At 39.7% G+C, this 20319-nt stretch overlaps 1 protein-coding gene across 1 annotated transcript; it reads left to right on the plus strand.

The window, feature by feature from the left end:
• The first annotated feature begins 618 nt into the window (after window positions 1-618).
• On the plus strand, window positions 619-20289 carry arhgef18a (rho/rac guanine nucleotide exchange factor (GEF) 18a). Its single transcript, XM_083928849.1, has 20 exons — window positions 619-744; window positions 7455-7586; window positions 8141-8229; window positions 9144-9284; window positions 9656-9906; window positions 11511-11636; window positions 11896-12013; window positions 12702-12953; window positions 13786-13862; window positions 14037-14218; window positions 14628-14683; window positions 15049-15228; window positions 15522-15638; window positions 15886-15986; window positions 16075-16137; window positions 16262-16309; window positions 16507-16986; window positions 17364-17667; window positions 18115-18219; window positions 19283-20289. Exons 2-20 carry the CDS (start codon window positions 7519-7521, stop codon window positions 19435-19437), a joined length of 2913 nt encoding a protein of 970 aa, XP_083784975.1. The 5' UTR covers window positions 619-744; window positions 7455-7518; the 3' UTR covers window positions 19438-20289.
• Window positions 20290-20319: the final 30 nt, after the last annotated feature.

Below are 20319 nucleotides of genomic sequence, written 5' to 3' on the forward strand. Positions count from 1 at the left end.
AAGGAAAAAGATTTTTTTAAAAGTACATGTTCTGAAGAAATATGTTGTAATCATACACAGGTTCTCCTCACTGTCCCATGCTGTTATTAAATAACTGAAATATAAAGTATTTCATGTAAAAGAAGTTATGATGTTCCTTATTTTATTTTTATTTTCATGGTGGGGGGCACCCAAGTTTACAATGGTAAAAATGTGGGTCCCTTAAGAAAAAGGTTGGGAACCACTGACCTACATGAAGAAAGGGCTGTTCTGTTTTAGCCAAAATAAAACAGCATCTCAGTTTTCACACCAACTGGTTTCCACCCTGCAGGTCGTTTCCCTTTCCCAGGGAGAAAAACATTACATAACAAACACATGTAAAAAAAAAAAACATTTTAAAAATCAAGCTGGTGATGTATCTCAGCATTGCAGCAGGGTCTCAGAGGTGATGTTTACCTGCTTCAGCCTCTGTGCAGAGCTGTCAGTCACTCTTGTTGGACGGACCCGCGGAATGCTGCCGAACCAAACTTCCCACAATGCTTAGCGGGAGGAGGGCTTGTTTAAAGCTCCCTCCTCCTCCTCCTCCTCCTCCTGCTGCTGCTCCATTAGCGGCTCTCAGTGCACTTGTTCCTCCCGAGGCACCCCCGCTCCCTCAGCCTGTGGTGGGAGTAGTTGTTGTAGACATATTTACTCCTTCTCTCCCGCTTTTACCTGGACATAAACGGACAGTTGTGTGTCTCGGCCGCCGCTTCATCTCAACACCAGGTGAGACCGACGGTTAGAAAGTGGACCAACGGCCGTTAGCTTACGTTAACGTTAAAAATGAAGGCAAACATCACGTTGGCGTCATTATGTTTACGTTAGCACACTTGTGGATACATGGAGGTAACTTTGTAGCGTTTGTTTTATCCCGACACTTTGTTTCAGTGGCTAACTTTACATGAACTTTAATGTGATGGTGCTACTGTAGCACCTTGGCATTCCTCACATTCCCCTGGAGAAACACACGCAGGGCCGGGCCGAGGGTTTTGGTGGCCCATACAGGGGTTTATTGGGGGGGGGGGGGGGGGGTTCAGTTAATTTAATGCTGTTAAACTGAAGTCTAACTTTTTATTTATTTGACCAAATATTGTTTTAACGGCCTAATTTCAGCGTTGTGTTTACAAGAGTCCTCAAAAGGACACATTCTTCATCAAAGTCACATTTGTATACTAATTAGACATTTAAATGGTCATGCACAATATAACATTTCACTTGTGGATTCTTACAGGCGTGTAAAATGATAACTGCTAGCACTTTGGTGGTGATTACTGTGAAAACACCAGAAACTGCGTCAGACCATATCTGTCTGAATAGGGACAATACAAGTTAACGGCGTGTGACTGGTGATATGGTGACGTTGGATCATGAGGAAGGTGTTGAAGCTAAAAGTTACTTACTTGCCTGTGTTGTACAGTTTTGTACAGATCACTGTGGTACCACTCAAGCTCTCTCAGGTGGTAGACGGAGGAATCTCCAAAATAAAAAAAGGAAACTAAATTAATATAATTTTTTTTTAAATAAGTTTGGCATTTCCTGTTATATTTTTATTTCAATAACAGCCTGATACGTAGTCACGTTCATGAGATACGAGCTAAACTGTGATGGCAGAGTGAGCAGAGGTAAAATTGATTGGTTTGAAAACTCTGACATGTCGTTTCTGATGCTAACAGCGTGGCTGAAGACAGTTAACAATAAATAATCTTATTAGGAATAAACCTTCCTGTCCGTAGCTGAATAGCATCTGCCTACGCTGCTGTACTTTAACATTGGTCTTAGTGGTGGGACTTGAGAGCCTGATACTTTCTGAGGTGGTACGTCATGAACAAAGTTTGAGAACCACTGGTAGCTAGATGAAAATATGAAACCAGAGACATGTCTGAACATAAAATGCCAAACAGAACTTATTGATAATTAAGCTATAGTTAACAAAATATGAAATGTGCTCCAAACAGACCTCATGATGCTTACCCAAAGTACAATCCAGGAAATTCACTCAAACTGTATGAGTACAAAGGCAGTGAGGCCGTCATGTTGGAGGAGGCTGGGAAAGGCTGTGGTACCGCAGGTACCTCAGCATCAGTCACATGTCACATGTTATCTAAGTTAAACTGAATTTGTGACGTGCTGAAACTACAAAAAATATTACATTGAATGTAAGGCAGTGTTGCCTCACAATGACAGTATTTGGAGGCTGCAACAGTTCGAGAGGAATGGATATTATTAACATATAGACAGACAAATCACTTTCTGGTAGACAACATACCTGACTTCTCTGCTGTTCTTATTTAATGCACGGTGTTGTATTGCTAGCATCTTTTGAGAAAACAAATCTAGAGTTATGGATGGGTCCTCGGTCGGACTCACTGCTAGAACTGGGGTGGTGTCATAGTCTGTGGCCTGACAGCTAAAGTAGTACACAGCATGTTGTATTTGCATTTCTACCCAGAAGGTAAACAAACATTGTGACCTGGGCTATCGGACTCCTAAGCATGAGAATGACTGTTCTAAAATGTAACTTAATATATCGACATGTGCATTATTATCTGTATATTCAATTGTGTTTGCGTAACTAGGGGATATCGTGTCACACCAATACCGTACCAGGGCTTTTGCATATTGTTGCCCATTTACCTTAAGTCATACTAGCGCACAGCTAATCATTCACAGGTTTCCTACGCAGTCTGGAAAAGTATGGAATTTAATTTGAGTAATTTCCAGGTCTGGATAAGTTTGGAAAAAGGGTAAAAGAATTTGGAAAATGTTTGTGTTGTTTCCAGACTATTATCTCACTTTCTAAAATAAAATATATTAATATATACAAATCAAAACAAGTTTACTAACGCAACATAGTCGACCTGTAGATGATATGAAACTAATCAAGCTGGCTATAGAATGGTGTCTGGTTACCATGGTTGCTGTCACCTATGTGTCGTCTACATTTTTATTTATGATTTATTATTATTTTATTTATTTAAGCATGTTTACTCCATCTAAAGCCAATGAAACAAAGATTTAGGTTTACTTCTGTAGTTCCTGGTTAATTGAACATCCAGACTGTTCCTGTCTGTAGTGTCGCAGGTTCACAGTTATTAATTGCTGTCTTTAAGCATTTAGCTTGAAAATGTCTCAGTTTGGAGTTCTTTCGATTATATGAGCTACAACACATATGTAAAAATGTCTTGTAATTACTTGCCATTACAACATAATGGCATACATAGTCAGAAAGCCACTACAATTGGTATTCAGATGTTTAAATTTGACCAAAAAATGCTCCAGGAAGTCTGGAAATTTGAAATGGAAAATGAAACACTGCATTCTGCGAACCACGCTGTAGTATTTTAGAAACTCACTGTTTGATGCAGCCATTGCTTTCCATCATCTATCTTCCACACAATATTATGGCAAACTCTTCAGACGTTATAGCAATGCAGACTGTTCAAATGAATATTTAGTTAAACTGCATACCATTCAAGATAAGATGACCAAGATAAACAAAAATAATACGGGCTGATTTGAGTTCAAACTGTACATAAAAGTTTAGTCAAAGAGCTCAAATGTGTCCAGTGTCCTGAATAAGAGTTAAAGGCCCTGATGCTCCCTAATCATTAAAGGGACTGCATTTTCCCGTCAGCCTCATATGTTTACAGTTGGAAAGTGCTGTAACTTACCCGGGGCTCACACTGCGTTGCATACGCGCATACGTCACTCTTGTAGGATTCAGCTGCTCATACTTACAGAAACACATTGGCATGCTAATACAGCACACTCAGTAAAGATGAAACCACAGACAGTATCTGCAGTGGAAGTTAATGAATAAAATGTGTCATCAAGGCAACATGGAGAGTACAAGCAATACCTGTTGCTGTGAGGAAGGATTTCACAGTCCTCTAGTGTTTCTGTTTGTGACAAATTATACTTCTGTGATTATGTGAAACACATACAGGCTCCAGGGTTTGTTAGGAACAAGAGCAACACGGATCACTGGTTTCTTTGTGTCAGTCAGCGTTTATGGCCTCCTCAGGCTAATGGGTATAGTTTCACGGCTGTTAACCGTCAATGGCCTGGTTTCACTTGTCATGACAGAACACCAGCAACTCTCACTTGTTTTTACAGTCTTATCGTTGCCGCGTTGAAGTCATTCGGGCCCATGGTTTTATAAATGAAACTACTTTCCACAAACGCAGCGCTTAGCAGTACTTTTCTCGTCTCTCCGTCCTCTGCAGGAGAGTTGGCAGACTTGCTGGTCTTGTTTTGTCTCTTCCAGGGAATGACCTGTATTTCATGCTGCTCTGTTTCCTGTCCGCCCAGTGTGGGTGAATCATTTGAGGTGTGGCTGTCACTCACAACAAGGCGCTGAACCATACAACCACAATATGGCTAATACCATACCACAATGCTTAGAAACAAGTCTTTAAACAAAGTAATGTAATACAAGTGTCTGGGAAACAGTGCTTAAAGGGGAACACCAATAAAATGAAGAACTTCAATAGAGAAAATGAGCTAAAAGAGATAAATGCATGCTGTTTATTAAATCAGTGATGCTAATGGTGTTAAATAATCATGATCTTAGTATTGACCAAAAATAATCAGATCATGATTTTTGCCAATTCGTTGTCTTTGGAGCAGTTCCACACTTTATACTTTATTCTTTCATTTGAGTTTAAGCATAGTATTTGGATTTTGGAGAGTTCATGCTTACTAATATTTTAGTAAGCATATTTTTATGGCGCCCCCTGTACTTTGTATTTAGTGTTAATAAGTGATCCCCCAATTATCACGTGATCTTGTGATATCGTAAGAATCCAACTGTCAGTAGAAATGTCAGCATGCTACACAAGAAGGTAATCATGGTAAACTCATTACACCTTATTAGCATTGTCATTGTGTGCATGTTAGTATTGAGCTCTAAGCACTGCTGTGGCTAAAAGCAATTAATCAAATATGACAATTGTAATTCTGTGATCTCTGGTTTAGCACAAGTTGACGGGTGGGCAAAAAAAATCATGTGGAATTTTTGCTGAATATTTTCCTATCAATTTGGGCATTTTGACGCATCCCTCTATTTTATTTTGTCAAGTTTAAGTTAATGAAGCATCAGACAGCCTGACTGATCTTTACTTTTCATCATGATCATATGTCACAATTAATGTTGTCTCTCCCAAGTCTTAAAGGCAGCAGTACAGTAAGATCTTTGAAATCAATCTACTTTAGCTGAGTGAAATAAAGATAAATAGCACTGGGACCTACATTTTTCATTATTTACTGCCCATATCAAGTGACTTAATCATGAATGGAATTATTTTTAAAAGGATGCCACCTCCAGCAGCATTTGAAGGTGTGTGAGGTGTTTTAAGCCTTTGTAAGCCGTGTGCTGCAAACACAGATACTGTGGTTTCAGCCCTTGTTCTGCAGGAAGTGTCGCTCTGTGTCGAACAGGTGAGCCAGAGGCGAGCAGCAGCGCTCCTGTGTGAGTTTGTGTCACAACTCCTTTAGTCAAACAGTAATGTGTATGTTTTAGGTGTGTCTGACTTTGAACAACTGCTGCTTTGATAGAGTTAGAATACAGTTTGTACGTTTTGATGGTGGATCAGTCTCAAGCTCATCAGCACGTGCAAACATCCAAACACTCGTCGACACATCCAGCAGGGTCACCGAGGGCCACTGCACTTAAACCAGGAGTTAGCACCAGATTCAATCAGACTGTAGCCAGAGAGTATTTAATGTTAGTTTTGTATTTTCCTCTCTCCTTTTATTATCCACTAGTTTAGCAGGGTTTTCTTCTCATGTTGTTTCCAGTGTCATAAGGAAACTGTGGAAGACATAACACAGAAAACATTTAGCAGAAGTATATATGAACAAGGTGAGTCATTCTTGGTCACAGACGTAGAGATGATTGACATTTAAAGTCATTCAAGAACAGAGATGAGAAAAGACATTTATTTCAAAGTTAGATTTGAAAGGATGCTTCAGTCATTATTATAATAATTGACGTTCATGTCATGTACCGTGTTTTTTTTAACATCAATATTTGTATTAATCAATTTCAAATTATATATTTTCCAACAACAACAAAGAAGGAACAAAAGGGAAAAATAACAAACATCACAATAAGCTGCAAATCAACAAGAGAAAATAAAAAAGAGAAACATTTAAAAGGTTCCCATGTTATATTTAGGTCATACTTTGATTATTTGTACATTTTGTCAAGCTCGAAGACGGGTCACAAGTATTTGTAAGTTGTTTAAACAAGGGGTTTAAATAGTCAACTGCAGAGGACCACTTCTTCGCCCACCACATTCATCACATTACTCAGATTCACATTATCCAAATATTGTGTTACAGGACCACAATTTCAAAGAGTGATTGTTTACATTTTAATAATTTAAGCAATCTTTTCCAGAGGTAGAGTTGTGGACAGTCATTTAATCCAATTAATGAGCTTTGGTCGTCTTTTAAGAGAGCGAGATAACTCGTTTTGCAGGCAGTAAACAAAGACTTACAATAAAGTGTATGTGTATAAAGGTGTTTGATGTATATCCGGGTGTAGACCTAGAATGGAAAGCTCTGGGTAAGTAGTGTCTCTTTGTAACGTATGTGCAGCTGATACCTGTGTCACTGTAATAAATCATTTTTTGCAAGTCTGCCAAACCAGTTCCCTCTGCTCAGCGTCAGATGAGTTCAGCAGCGGCCTGTTGTTTGGATTCAGCACCATGAATTGCACTCTCTACTCCAGTCTTTTTTTCTTTTGTAACCAGTCTGTTTGAGGGCCCGTGTGTCAGCACTTTACAGAAACTAATAATAGAGGCATGTTTATTTGCCTCCTCCTGTTGTGTAATCAGCTCTTAATCTTTGAAATTACCTTTAATGTGGCACCAGGCGATAATCTATGCATTGGCTTTTGTGGTGATGGGCTCAGATTGAATTGCAACCAAATAATTTATTGTACGGTATGTTTTAGACATTAAAATAGATCTGTCTCATCTGTTGCATAACTGTAGAAGTCATTACTAATGTTTGATTTTACCTGCATCTACATTTTGTGATATATATCAATGTAAGAAACTTTTCTGAATACTTTACATTTTTCACTGTAAATGCTACGTGATCAAAAACAGCTGCATTTTCTGAAAGGGAAGAATATTTGTTTTTCTGTTCTGTGTTTTTTTGATGTGGAAGGCAGCTCTGGTTTCGTGATTAGTTTTGTTATGAATGTTTCATATATGTTTTTAGAAATGAGGACAACTTTGCTGCACATTCCTACTCATAGTGTCTGAACATTTTTAGACAAATGCCATTCTTTTTCCAAACTTCTTACTATTACTCTCACACAGATTATTTGTCTTTCTGATTCTTTAACTCACAGTCTCCATTTTATCTTCTCTCCGCCTCCTCTGTTTGTTCTCTCTCTCTCTCTCTCTCCTCTTCTCTCTCAGCTCTGGGAAGAGTGTTTCTCCCCCAGCCTCCCATGGCCTCCCTGCCTGCTTCCTCACTCCAGGCATGACCGTCACCCCTAAAAAACCCAGTGTTCACCCTGCTTCCTCCTCTTACAACGACACAAGTCCCAGGTTGGTGAACATGTATTTATCATATGTCTTCTGCCACATTTTTAGCAACAACTGACAGTGTCCTAATTTAGCGCATACATGACACCGATTATGTTTCAGCTGCTGACTCATGACTGGAAAACAAACAGAGTCGCATGTTTTTTCCGGGTTCATTGTCGGAAAAAGAGACGCAAAACCTGATTCTGAGTCATGTGATGTATTTTGTTGTTTTTACTGGATGTCTACTTTTTGGTATCTGATAGATAAAATCAATCCAAGTCTGATGGAAGCTCCAACACATATACAGGGCAATAATAAAGCAGCAAAAATCTATTCTCTGTGTAAAGATTTAGAGTATTGGAGTCCTGAGCAAAGAATGAAGTCACCCACCTGGAAAAAATACAGTTATTTCCTTTATTGGGGTGCGAGCGGTGTGAATTTCAGTATTTCGAGTTCCTTTTAAACAACCTCACTGAACACTGACTATTATTAATGTGGGGTTTTTGTGTGTGTGCATGTTTGTGAGCTGACATCACTTTTACCTGTCGAGCATTATCTCACCACATACCAACTAGAACCGGTCCTCTGCAGATGGATGAGGTCGAAGGCCTGCGGTCGAAGTTCTCCCCTGAGGACTCGCTGGCTGAGCCCATCAACCTCGAAGGTCAGTGAGTCGCTGTCAGCAGGATGAGAAGCTGCTGAAAGCTCCCTGTACCTGTGTCACAACAATCCACTAAAAGCTTTTTTGTTTTTAAGAACACGTACTTCCCTGTGTTTATTTTTTATATGGTGACAGGGATTTGAAAATAAGAATGACATTAAATATTTAATAAATTATAAAATTGTATGAAAGACTGACAATTAAACAATATGCAAAGATTCAGCCCCGAAGAGTTTGAAGAGCCATTTATTATTCTTTTTTTTTCTTTATGTACAGATACATATGTATACTGTATTTGCACCAGCATACTGAACTATTACTACTTATTTTTTCCCCCTCCTTATTTAACTTTTTTCTTTTTTAATGTAATTTACTGTTATTAATTTTTCATTACAAAATAGACAAAGACTGTAGGAATACTATAAATACTGTGAACAACATCCAATGTAAACTAAACTGATGTTAAACTCCTGCACTCTAGCATTTAAGTATTAGTATTAATAAAAAAAGATGAAATGGTAATTAAGATAAATAGTATTATGTAACACAACAAAAGAAACAATCAGTGTTTATTTCCTCCTCATTAATGGATAGAGAGAAGAGGGAAGAGGAGTTTGGTGTGAAATGTGTAACGCTGCATTTGAATTATTGTAGAACATGTAGCTGCTTCTAAATGTGGATTTTGTGGACAATTGGTACATTTTCTTTTTGTTGACTGAAACCTTTTCTCTCTTTTGTAAGTAAAGAGTAAACAGTAAAACTTTTTGCCACGAAAGTAAGACATTTCCAAATGATTTAAAAATAACCTGTACATGACTGGTAATGAATCACTGAGATACATACTCACATGACCACAAAGCACAAGCCGTATTAGGGTTGATAACAAGTCCTAGTGTGACCTTCTATGTGTCATCCAGATTCCCATTATGCTCTGCTCCGAGGCGAGCTCGAGTCCGACCACCAGAACCTGGAGGCGGAGTCATGGAGCGTGGCTGTCGACCAGAACTACCTGAAGGCCCTGAACAAAGAGGCTGCTAATAGACAGGATGTCATCTATGGTAGGCTTAAACAGCTATTAAGCTGGTTAAAGAGGGCGTGCGTGCGTGCGTGCGTGCGTGCGTGCGTGCGTGCGTGCGTGCGTGCGTGCGTGCGTGCGTGCATCACTGATGTCAGGGTACATAATAATCGCACCAATTAAGCATAGATGACAGTACCTATAATTATGATGTTGATGGATGTTATCTTGAACTCAGAGGGGCTTTTGATGGTAAATACTTCTACTATGATAATAAGCATAATGACACCAGCAATTATGTTCACCTAACAATACCCTTTCCCAGCTTTATCCTCCTGGACTACTTGTATTTAGTTATTTTGTTTTCCTTCTGGACGCGTTAATCAAATGATTCCTCTTTCTAAAATTTCCTAGAGTTGATCCAGACCGAAATGCACCATGTACGCACCTTAAAAATCCTTCACCGTGTCTACATGCATGAGTTGAGGCAGTCTTCGCTGATAGAGGAGTCCAGGCTGGAGCGTCTCTTCCCCGGGGTGGAAGCCCTGCTCACCCTCCACCAGCACTTCCTTAACTGCCTCAAAGTGCGCCAAAACCAAAGTCAGGAGGAAGGAAGTCCAAACAACTACCAGATCACACAATTGGGGGATATTCTCATCTCTCAGGTAGGGTCGAGTCATTTTTGTGTAAATAATTGCAGTCAATCAATCTAATTGATCTTCTAAAATGTTGCAAACGAGAGGGGCTTTCTCATTAAGAGGGAAAAACTAGTTTTAAGTGTGTCAAGTGAGCTAGAGAGAGAATTAGTGCTGCCTTATTTTTAATTAGTCGACTCATTGGTCGTTTTGACCTTAGTTGATTTCTTTAGTTGATTTATCATTTTTATGCTTTTTTTCATACTGAATGACGTATTGCCAAGAAACTTTAGAGCACGACTCTGTTAAACACAAGATTAAAGTGGTGCTTTTGCATGATTCTTTGTAGAGAAACTCAGTTCAGTCAATTAAATCAACTAATCAATAAGTCGACAAAATCGTTTGAGTTTTAGTCGAGTAAGAATTTCTCCAATTAAGCTCTAGAGTGAAAGAAGAGAACAAAATAGTATTTTCTGATTGTTTAACTGCTCTTACTTTTTAATGTATAAACACTTAACACCCACCCCTCCGCACAACCCTGCAGGAAGATGGCGCATTGCCGGGTTTTGTGTAACTACAGAGCTTCCCACTGTCGCTGTATGTCCAGAGGCGTTTGTGTAGTGAAAGTGGTTAATCTGCAAGACTGCAGTCAGACCCTTCTAACAGGCTGAAAACCTGCAGATACAGACACCACCTTCTTTTAAAGAAATAGCTCGAAATGTCATTATTTACTCACCTTCAGGTCAAAATGTCTGCAAAGTTAGTATGTCAACATAAGACGAAACATGGGAAGTTTTGTACTTTTCCTTCTACAAAACAAATGAAGGGAGCTCCTGAATGCTATGATTACTTTTCTACACAAAGGTCTACAACAAACGGGCTGACTTGGAACATTGTGAGCTATTTTGACCAGAATTCAGCTTTTAAAAATGGAATTAAGTGACAACATTTTCATGTTCAGGTGACCTTTAAAATAAGATGCACATAAGTTGCTACCTTTGATCCCAGGTGTTATTGTTAATAATGCATCCCTGTTTCTCCTGCTTAGCTACACCTTGCTCTTTATATCGTACGCATATTCCTCCACCTCTCTCCACCTTTGTCACTCACTCTGCATGTGCTGACTGACTGGACAGGTATCCATAGGAATGGTCGGTATGTCTGAAACGCACTGCAGGTCACTACAGATGGGTGTGTTTGCTCCATAAGCCCAGGAATTATTTTGCCTTTTCACATTGGTTAATATTTGGGCTGGACTAAATAAATATACACTCAATATAATCTTAAGATCATCCTATGGTGTTTGTATCTCTATATTTGTTGAGACGGTAAAGTATAACATGCTTGAATTTCCACCTGATTCCTCCTTTTCAGTAACGACAATAGATTTAAATAATGCAACGTATTATAATAAAACATGTGTATAAATAAGGCATCAGGATACACCGCTGTCCTATTTCCCATCATATATTCTCCCAAGAGACAGCAATTTTATTGTAAAATAAACATAATTTTGCTATTTTGGCATTTTTAATCATACATTCTCAGTGACTTAAATGCAACATTGTTACTACTACATTATATCCTCTTTAAAAATATGAATTAAATGTCTGTTTTTTTCCTTTTTGTGTTAGTTTTCAGGTGCTCTGGGTGAAGGGATGATGGAGTGTTACAGTGTTTTCTGTGGTCATCACAATGAAGCCATCAGCTTCTACAAAGAGCAGCTGCAGAACAACAAGAAGCTGCAGGCCCTTTCTAGGGTGAGCAATCCTCACTTATTGGTCAATATATGTAAATGGCTGGGATTTTCTTCTAAAAGACACTGTGAGGCATGTGGCTGTGTGCTGTTAAAATTTGCAAAGCAAGAAATTGAAGTGAAGTTAGTTGCCTCCCTGGAGTCTCAGTAGCAGTATCTACGAGATGGGCCCTTTTAATGAAACAGTGATGATGCTCTACAAAGAATTAAGCAGCAGACAAAAAGAAAAGGTCTTTTTTGTTTTGGTTTTGTTTTTTTCACAGAAACTAGGTCAGCTGCCCCTGGTGCGAAGGTTAGGAATCCCTGAGTGTTTTCTGTTGGTGACTCAACGCATCACAAAATATCCCATCCTGGTGGAGCGGATCATACAGAACACTGAGGGTAAAATCTCACCACTTACCTGCATCTGATAGTTGTTATTTTGGCTATAAGTGCTTGTATAATTGGCTAGTTTCTTTGGTTACATGAATGCTGACTGGAATGGTCTCAAGTATGAAATGTTTTCATATGTACACTGGAGATCAAAATTAGAAAACAAAGTATTAATACATGATGTATTCTGAAATATTGTTATTTTATTTTTTATATTGTTCAGAATTTGATAGAATATCAGCCGTGGCTACACCACTGCTGTACTATCATGTTTTCTTTTTTTTTAAATAACCAAGACACTTCAACAAAAACCTTTATTTTGTGAAAAAAAAACAGTGAGCAAAATTAGAGAACAGTAACCAGTGAGTCAGAAGAGAAGATTTAACAATGTTTTCTTATGGCTATAGGATTAAAAAATAAAAAGGAAGTTTAGAGGCACTTTGAATGACTTCAGCACATCTGCGCCCACAGGACATCAGTAGTTTCTCACACTGCTCTGGTTTGATCTTGGTCCATTCTTCTTCAGTCTCTTCCACAGTTCAGTAACTGTAGTGGGTTTCTTAGACATTGCTTTGTTGCTCAGGATTTTCCAGAGATTCTCTATGGGGTTTAGATAATATTAATACTTTATTCTCTAATTTTGTCTCCAGTGTATAATTAAAGACAGGTGGATTTATGTGTTTCACGCTCCTTTCAGCTGACACAGACGAGTACCAGTGTCTGGTACAGGGTTTGGCACTGATTAAAGACACCATCTCCCAGGTGAACGCTCAGGTCAGTGAATACGAGAAACTGGCTCGCCTGAGAGATATCGGCCTGCGTCTGGAGCCAAAATCTCAGGGTCGGCTTAAGGATGGCCGGCTGTTCCGCAAAGAGGATCTGCTCCAGGGAGACAGGACGCTGCTGCACGAAGGCACCTTCACCTGGAAGACCTCCGGTAGACAAAAAGGTTTGTGACAAGTCTGTTGACATTGTCTGTGATTCAGTTAGATTTATGTCTGTAAAGAATTGTATTACTTATTCTTACTGTCAGCTACTGTCATTGATGAAAGCTGAATTAAAGTGAGACTGCTTCGTTTCTTTTTCCCTGCACCGCAGGGGGGGAATCTTGGGGGGAAATGCCTTTTAATAGGCTGATCTAACTTGAAGAATCGCCCCAACAGCATGGCTCATTCACAGCATTTCCTGGTTCATTATTTAAGAGTTGTATTTCCATGTGCATTAGAAATTATAATTAATTGACACATTTATGACAGCGGTATTTATTACAGTGTAAGAAGGCGTAACAAGACAAAGTTAACTGTTTGCATATTAACCACGACAAAGAATACACACTGTCTGCCTTCATTTCTGAATTGTAACATGCACCTGTATGGAAGCGTCTGCTTTTTTATGGCTTTATAATCATTCAGCTTCTTCCGTGAATTTGTCAAAATTGGTCATTTCGTTTTTGTACATGACTAAACCATGTAGCAAGGCCACGCACTGGTGTGATTTTGATGAAACTCTGGGATAATGCATTGATGACGCAGTATTATAGCAACAGTTGCATTTGTTGATACTTGACTTTGTGTTTTAATAGGAGGTTCAGCTTTGGAGCTGAAAGTTTCAGAGAACCAGTATAGCAGCATATTTTTACATCATTACTGAAGTGTCAAAGATTAACAGTCACACAACATGCAAGGTAGAGATGTCTCAAGTCCATCATCCGTAGCTGCTTGAGTCAAAACAGGAGCACCTGTGTTGTTTTGAAGCCAAGCAACATTTACGTCTCCCTGCAGATATCCATGCTGTGCTGCTGTCAGACGTGCTCCTCCTCTTACAAGAGAAAGATCATAAGCTTGTTTTTGCTGCTGTGGTGAGTTCTGCCCAAACATTAACGGATAGTTTTTTTTGCTGAGAGTACCGGTCACTAACTGTCTTATTTAACATTTCAGAAGAAATATTAATTATATGACATAATAATCCAAGACCAACTGTGATGATCATTCGAATGATAATAACACATGCTGTATTATCATGGCTCATTCAGGATAACAAACCACCAGTGATCTCCCTTCAAAGGCTGATTGTTAGGGAAGTGGCTCATGAGGACAAAGCCATGTACCTGATCTGTGCGTGCACCACGAGCATGCCGGAGATGTACGAGATCCACACACGTTCCAGAGAGGAACGAATTGCATGGACGGCGCAGATTCGGGAAGCTGTGAACCGGTAAACTTTTTTTTTTGTATTACAACTAGATGCAAAAGCCCATGTTAAGCATAGATCCCTGATGATGGTTAAAAGACTGAAATGTGACTGAAATAATAGCATCATGATTGCGTTATGTGTTAGAGCAGCACATCCTTCAAATAGTAACCAATCAACATCTGGTAACCTCATCAGTAGTAAATGTCATGGCACTAAGATGATGAGATATCCTGTGTAAACTGCAAAGCTGAAGTTTTGGCTTAAAGGTGATTCAAATTTTATTGAGTGAAGGACCAGACAATATTTCCATCCTTGCATATACCATCATCATGAGATGAAAATAAAAATTGCAATAAATTACATTCTTATATGAAAATAAAATAACAAAAGAAAAATAGACAATACTGAGAAAGATGTCTGTGTGATTCAGCTATCCAGAAGAGGAGCTGTACCGCGAACTGACTGCTAGACTGCAACAATTTCAAGGTAAGACAGTCGGTGGTACTTTTGCGTACAAACTATTTTAGACTATGATTATGTGAAGAGATTTGTTGACTGTGACACACATTCAGGCAATTATCCGCCAAAGAATTGCCCAGGTGGTGCACAACATCCTGTCCACACATGCTTAGCCAAAGATCACTAGTGAGCCTGTATTACTTTTGCCGAAAAACAAATGCAAGACGGTTGCAAACAGAGCCACGCTTAAACCTCAAAGGTCCCAGGAGTCATAACATACCTGTTTATCCTTCCAGTGTCCCACAGGAGGAGCGGCAAAATTCAATGCATTTGTTATGCTCTCTTGTTTTCATTAATTTGTTAGACCGTGTTGTTTATTTCGTGCTGTTTAGATATTCTAAAGATGAGGGATGAGCAGATAAAGCAAAGTCTGACCGAGAAGCAGCAGATCTTTGCTGCTCTCTACGAGACAGTGACGGAGCAGGAAACCCCCCACAAAGGGCTGCTGCTCCGAGGAGATGACACTGACCTCCAGCAGGGGGCGACACTGCTCAATGGCGCCATCGATGAGGGTAAGAGCAGAGACAACAATGTTGGTTTCCTTCTCTGTTTTGTGAATTATCATGGGTGGAATAATGAGACGGTATTCAGTATCAGTTACTTTAGCTTTGGTAAGCTATGAAAACACTGGCATAGCTGTGTCAACAGAGTCCATATTTGAATTCTGGAGATGTGCACAGAAGTAAAGGGGAACTATACTCTGTTTGTTTTCCCATAGAGTAAAGTCTAGTCATAACTCAGAGAGCGCTAATAATGTCTTTTATGGAGTAGGAGATTAAGGAGTTTTTTTTTCTTTCGTCTGTAGTGGAAAACATACAGAACCTGCTCTTCTCAAGGATAAAAGTCTCAAACCTTCCTATGGATGACAGTAAGATGCAGGGGGGAGTGGCTGATGGTAACCCTGGAGCAAGCACCATGAAAAGTAAGCTGGGTAACACTTTATCATCAAGTACACGATATTTTGAGTAGTTGCCAGAGAACAAATGAGAAGCTAACTGCTAATGCCATTAGTTCATGAGTAACTACTAATACAATTTTACAGAGTAGCTGATGTGTGAAGAATGAATCAGGAATGACTTAAAAACTGATGAATATTTAAAAGTCATTCCCTAATAATTCCTGATGAAGTAATGAGGGACTACTTGATGTGTATGGTGTCATTTTCTCAGATGGAGATGCAGCTGAGGGGCCTGTTGGTAGCGAGGGCAGTCGTACCACGAGCGACCCTCAGCTCCAGGAGAGTTACAGCTCTGAGAGACTGGAGCAGTCTGTGAGTGAGACAGATATAACACATCTAAACCTTCCTCCCACCTGCTGACTAAGTATTTACATTGCTGCTTGTGCTGTTTTGCTTCGAGGCTGATGACGACACACAGATGCCAGACGGCAATTTAATCTCCAGTCATTTTCCTGAGGCAGAGGTAACTCTTCTAATACTTATTTTGATCATTATTTTTTTCCTTTCAATCGGCATGCATTTATAAGGAAATATTGATATCAATCAATCTCTGCAAGTCTGTTGTTGTGCATTATTTTTCTCTGTAGGTGTGTGACAGGGTGATACTCCTCGCACAGAGGCTGTACAGCTTGGAAGTAAGACATTGTAAATTTATCTTTATTATATATTTATATGTTGTATTCAGCAGATACCTCAATTCTACAAGTGTCAACATGTTTTGACTATATTTGTGAAGCTAAATGTGTGCTTTATGAGAAGAACACCTTTAGCTTAGTTGTGTGTATATTTCCTGTTTCACTGTCATGTTTATATTCAATTTGCCAATGTGCAGGCAATCATCGCCCAGCAGGACAGCCAGATTGAGCTGCAGCACGCTTTTCAGACGAAGACAAAGCAGCCCGCTCGTCATTACAGCAGTGTGCTGCTCGAGCAGGAGAAGCAGCGCAACTTAGAAAAGCAGAAGGAGGAACTTGCCAACTTGCACAAGATGCAGCACCAGTATCGAGAGGAGCAGCAGCGCTGGGAGAAGGAGAGGGAGCGCCAGAGGATGCAAATCGAGTCTCTGGAGGCTCAGCTGCAGCAGAGGGAGGAGGACTGCCGGCAATGGGAGGAGAAGCTCAATGAAGAGAGGTCTGAGCTGGAGATGCTGAAGGAAAACTATCAGCAGGACCTGGAGAGGCTGAGGGAGTCCACAAAATCAGTTGACAAGGACAAGGAGCGTCTAAATCAGGAGAGGGAGCGTCTAGAGCAGCTGCAGGAGAAAATAAAGAAGTGCATCCCAGGGCTCTCCAACTATGATGATGCTTCACAGGTGAGGAAGAGGATGAGAATCAGACATTGATGTTGTTTATCCATCAGCCCATCCCATAATCTAGTCAGGGAACATTGAGTCTATTTAACAATATCAGTTTGAAGTCTTCTGAAAAAAGATACTCACAACTAAATTCAGCTTTGATTTAACATTGATACTTGATGAGGAACTCAACAATGGCATTGACTTAGTTCATTTCAAAATAAACTTTAAAAATGTGATTAAATCTTTAAAATTACAATATGAATGTTGTCATAAACTACATCCTCTGAAGAGTCAACAGTTAATATTCACAAGTAGAGGTCAAAAGGGAGTTCAGATTATTCAGCTCCCTGATATAACAGAGTTTGAGTTTTGCATTTCCTCTTTCTCCCCAGCACTGGAGTCTCTCCAGTTTCCAGTCGTTCAGGGGAAGCATAGTGAACGGAGGTGTTTCCTTAACTCCAAAGCCCCACATCTCCAACGTCACAGAAATTCCTCCGAAGGTCCCACCACGCAGGGAGAGCATCGCTCCTCTGCCGGCCAAGCCCGAGCTGCCAGTCCACCTGATCAGCACCACCAACCAGGTGAACAAACCCGCTGCCGTGCAGCAGCAGATCCCCACCAAGCTGGCTGCTTTGTCCAAGGGGAAGGAGAAGGGCTTCAAGTCGAAGAGGTCCCACCAAAGAACTCACAGTGCAGGTCAGGATAAAGGCCTGTTAACATGATCTCTTTATGCATCAGTACATGGTTAAGTTGAGTTTTAAATCTTTGTGCATTTTCTTTCTGAATAAAGACCTTTGAAACTGGTGTTACATGCATTTACATTAAAAGAGACTTCAGAAAGAAATGAGCAGATGTTCGGCTGTGGCTCAGGAGGTAGAGCGGTCGTCCTCCTAAACCCTGAGTTTCTGCAGAGGATGGGTTAAAATTCACTATGTTGTGCTAATGATTGTATGTGACCATTGATCAATAAAGTTTTGTATGATTTGAAACTTTTAGCTGCAGATGATCTTTAAGGAATCAGCAGTGGCCGCCACAGTTGTTAGCGACACAGCTACTAAATAACAAGCTTAATCGATGTCTTTTAGTTGGTGTGTCACTTGCATGGTTACAACACTGACCCCAGTCCTGTCTTTCCACATCCAGCCTCTATAGATGTGAACCAGGTGCTGCCCATCAGAGTTACCGGGAAAGAAGGAGGCAGTCTGAGAGCCATAAGGAACAGCAGTCCTCAAAACATCTACAAGTCAGGTACAGTGTATTTATAAACACATCAACCTTACATGTCATCAGATTTGTTCCCACATGTGGCATCCACATTTGATTTGAATTGTCTATCCAATGACTCTCTTATTTGTGTAAGGCAGTTTCAGTGTTGAATACCTGAACTAAAACTTGGGTGTTATTAATTTAAAAACAAAGCTTAAATTTAAGCTTTGTTTTTAGATGTATGAAGAGGTCAGTGTGACACAATTATGTTCCAGTTTGATAAATTCTACAACTCCGTCCCCACAGACAGTTGGGACGCTGTGTAAAGTATAAATAAAAGCAGAATCGAATGACTTACAAATCATTGAAACCCTTATATGTAATTGAAAATAGCAGACATTTAAAATGTTGAAACAGAAAAATGTAATTGTTTTTAATTGTTTGGCGCTTTATAAACGCGTAAAATACAACAAAGGAGACCCTGAATTGTTGAGCAGCTGAAAGACCCTAGCTGGTCTTAACATTTAACACGCATGTCTAATAGGATTAAATGATGACATTTTATATCCCAAAGGTCAACTTCACTGTGACATCATAATGTTTCTGTCCATTATTTGCCACAGCTCGGGAACAGAAGGGGAGACATTTGGTCAGAGACTGAACTGGTGACGCTAATGTTGAAACTGCTGATTGTATAGATCGTCTGTGCTGCTGGGTTGAAGATGTGTTATTGATGTTTTGCCAAAACACATACACTTAATACCTTTTTATTAAATTCCTCCAAAGTCTTCATTGCATGAATAATTTATGTCTGGACAGTTTGGATGTAAACTGCAACTTGACTGGTCGGTGGAGGCATACGACCGCAACTGCAATGGCTACTAATTCTAGTTTCTGTTCTTTGCTTTGATGGCTGAGACTTTCTGTTGTAGTCTAAGATGTGGGTGTGCGTTGCCCCTGCTGCTCAAATCTAACACTTATTACTAATACTAATGAGAAGATGCAGCACAGAAATGGGAGAGGATTGTCTTATATTGTCAGGTGTAGCTATAATTTTACAGTACCTGTTGTAGCACCTTTTATTTATTTTATATTATTCCTTTAGATGCCTTCAACCCACCAGGATCCGTCCACAATATGAAAACATCTCCGTCCTTCAGTACACACAAGAGGAGCAGCAACGAGGCCCCACCACCACCGCCGCCCCCTTTTCCCAAAGATATTCTCAAAGCGGGCAAAGAGAAGGTAATATTCCTTTAATCCTAAACCACGGACTGGTGTTTGGATGAGGCCTTGTCCATCATAAAGACTTTTACACACGGAGAGACTGATGGAGCTGGTAAAAGACAGACATTGGACATGACTTCATGACGTCCACGTGTGTCCAGCATGAAGAGGACAGCCGCAAATTAGCTGAACATGAAAAAAAAGAGATATTGATGAACATGCTTTATAAAAGTATGCACATTTAAGTTTGTTTAATATTGTTAGAGGTTCAAAAAATCTAAGACCTTGTCTCGTTTGCACATTGACAGAACATTTTTAATGAAGATGTTGTGAAACCTTTTATCACCAAAGACTTTTCTGAGATGTTTTTTTTTTTTTCATTTTTATTTTAAATGAAAGTAGGTTGCCTTTAACCGTTAGCACTCGTGTCTTAACTCTTAAGCTTTCTTTTTAATTTAATTCATGCTAAATACGGTGAGAGGAAGCTGCAGATTTGCCAACTCTCACGTCTGTTTCGAGGTGAGGTGCCAAGCACAAACTTTTTGTTTCAGAATTAATCAGATAACTGTGACATCTGTACTATGGTCCTGCTCCTCGGGAAGTCTTGTAATCCAATCATGAATGAATAGGGTATAAGGAAGAAAACTACATTTTGGCAGTAAAACTTTTGTGTAATACTATCAGCTGTTTTGTGCACTTTCTGACTGGAGACAGGAGTCAGTCCACGACGAGTATCAGCAGGTGTCAGTGATGTAAGAGAATGTCCTGTTTACACTATGCACCATTATGCTGATGATTGACCGCTGTCTCCTTTTGGTTACATTTATAATTTCTTCTTAATCCCAACCAGTGGGTCATGGAATAAAAAGATGGTTAAGCTGACAACCTTGAGTTGTTTTGTGAATCATGTGGCTG

The sequence above is a fragment of the Echiichthys vipera genome (genome assembly GCF_963691815.1).
Source record: "Echiichthys vipera genome assembly, chromosome: 15".
In the NCBI taxonomy this organism is placed as follows: domain Eukaryota; kingdom Metazoa; phylum Chordata; class Actinopteri; order Perciformes; family Trachinidae; genus Echiichthys; species Echiichthys vipera.